This window comes from Mus caroli, chromosome 17 (assembly GCF_900094665.2).
Source record: "Mus caroli chromosome 17, CAROLI_EIJ_v1.1, whole genome shotgun sequence".
Taxonomy (NCBI): Eukaryota; Metazoa; Chordata; class Mammalia; order Rodentia; family Muridae; genus Mus; species Mus caroli.
The window spans coordinates 26,483,945-26,486,216 of record NC_034586.1 but is presented as its reverse complement, the minus strand read 5'-3'; the positions used below and the strand labels follow the sequence as shown (position 1 = coordinate 26,486,216).

Below are 2,272 nucleotides of genomic sequence, written 5' to 3'. Positions count from 1 at the left end.
CTTTAAACTCATTTCCTACTTCTACCTCCCAATGACTGGGATTACAGATGTGAGCCACCATACCTGTACCATTCACCACATTTTAAAAGCTAATTTTAGATAAGACATCCCATCAGTTCTGTCTACACACATTCTCTGTGTGTAGAAGTGAGTCATTAGAATCCCATTCAAACTCAGGTGGTTTGTGTATACTGCATGGTCAAACCACAGTTCATTCGGTTCTACACACATTCTCTGCACACATTCTCTACACACATTCTCTAAGGAGGCTCTGGGAAGACCAGTAAGGAGCCCAAGCTCCCCGGGCAAAAAATATAGTGGAAGAAATACTTAAACTTAGCTGCTCGAAAACAAAAACAAAATCCTAAATTCGAATGGTTTTCAATTATCCTGGCTTCAGGTTCTTATACAATTTTTAAAAAAATTAACACCCAATTCAAGCTCTCATTATTCTAAAAAGCGTAATTTCCACCAGGCTGTAATTTTCTATGAGGTTGCCGCCCCGAGGAATGGGTAGTTTTCAAGTTTTGTAATTAAATATAAGCAAAATCAGGTCCCTAACACTTTTTTTTTTTTTTTTTAAAGAGTTGCCGCCATTGTGCACAATGGCATTCTGGAAAATGTAGTCTCGCCATGCTGAACCAGACTCGCTGGAATCCAATCAGCAGACAGCCAACAGCCATGTGCACCGTGGTTGGCTGGGAGCCGCGCCCGCCCGCCCCTTGGCCTGTCACTCAGCCGACTGCAAAGGCGTCCCCCGGGCCTTGCGGAGCGTGTGGTCCGCTGGCTTGTTTGCTACTGGGGCAGGTTGGTGATTCTCCAGGGCAGCCATGGCAGAGCCACAGCCCGCGTCCGGTGGCCTCACTGATGAGACCGCTCTCAGCTGCTGCTCCGATCCGGACCCCAGCACCAAGGTGGGTGACAGGGCCTCCTTTTCGGCGGCTGGAGCGACCTGGGGCTCTGGCCCTGCCTGACGGAATCCTAACCCGGTCTGGCCGCTGCTTGCAGGTCCGCCGGCTGACGGCGCAGTGAAGTGAGCTGGAAAGGGGGCGATGGGGGCGGGGGGGGGCAGTGCAGAGGGATCCCCGTCTTCAGAAAGTTATTTCAAAACTTGTAAGCTCCCCCCCCCCCGCAGTGTGCGTTAACTTGTTTATTTTGGCCACGGTGTCTTGAAGCCAGGGCGATTCAGGATCAGATTCCGTGTCTGTGGGTGTAGTTGTCCTGGCTTAGGCGCCATGTCCCTTTAGACGGGCAGGCACTTTCCAGAACTTGTATAGCTCAAGGGGCCCCTCTACAACTGGTCCCTCTCAGCCGTACTCATTTTTGTAGTCTCTTTGCCGCCAGCGTTCGCTCCTCCAAACTACTGCGGTTGCTCGAATTTAACTGCCTTTGCTTGCTTGACTTTGCCAGTGCTCAAGTCCACACTTCTGTCCACCAAGAGTCTCTGGAGAGATTGCAGGTAATAAATAGGACCTCGACTTGGAGGGAATCTTAGACACTTTTCTTCGGACCCTTTTGTTTTGCAGTTACAACCAGTAAGGAGCTTAGCCGATGGCATTGAAAAGCTTTCACTTAAACACTACTTACAGTAAAGTAGGCAAGACTCATTCAGGTGTGGTCCCTGCCTCTGCATGGCCGAAAGTTAGACGTGGTGGCTGACGGAGGAATTTATTCCTGTATAGTCATCCGTGTCAGTAAACACCTATATTCAATTAGGTGCTGCATCATTGTAAATTCCTTGATTGAATGTGGGCTTTATGCAGACCTCTAGGAGGGGCAGATAGATGATGGACTTTGGTCCCTGCTTGTTCTTTCCCTTAGGGGCAAAGAAGAGTCAGACATACTGTAATTGCCAAAGCTTTTGACTAGCACCAGGTGTGTACTTAGGGACGCTCTTAGTCACTACAAAATTAAGGCACGAAGGAAAGACCGAATACAGGCACACTCACACACACACTTCTCCCCATTCCTTCTACATACATAACCTTAGTATGCATTTAACTTTTTAACGTTGTGTGTGCGCACTTGCGTGTGTGTGCACGCGCGCATGTACACACGTGGAGGTCAGTGAACAACTTTCTCTCCATATTTGTGAGTATTGGGAAATTCAGGTCTTTGCCTTGGCAGCTGAACCATATCGTTGATACCTAGGTATTTTATACACTATAAATTGGTTCATTCCATGTGAATTGGTTTCCTACATTACTGAAAATTACTGAAAATTTGTCCATCCATCCTTCCCTTCCTCTCTCTCTCTCTCTCTCTCTCTCTC

The 2,272-nt window shown here is 48.0% G+C and overlaps 1 protein-coding gene across 1 annotated transcript in view; it reads left to right on the top strand.

The window, feature by feature from the left end:
* The first annotated feature begins 722 nt into the window (after positions 1–722).
* Glo1 (glyoxalase I) overlaps positions 723–2,272 on the top strand; it is a 24,812-nt gene continuing 23,262 nt past the window's right edge. Inside the window, exon 1 of the mRNA XM_021186044.1 lies at positions 723–914. Coding sequence (XP_021041703.1) covers positions 831–914 — 84 coding nt within the window. The 5' untranslated portion in view covers positions 723–830. The remainder of the gene's footprint in view (positions 915–2,272) is intronic.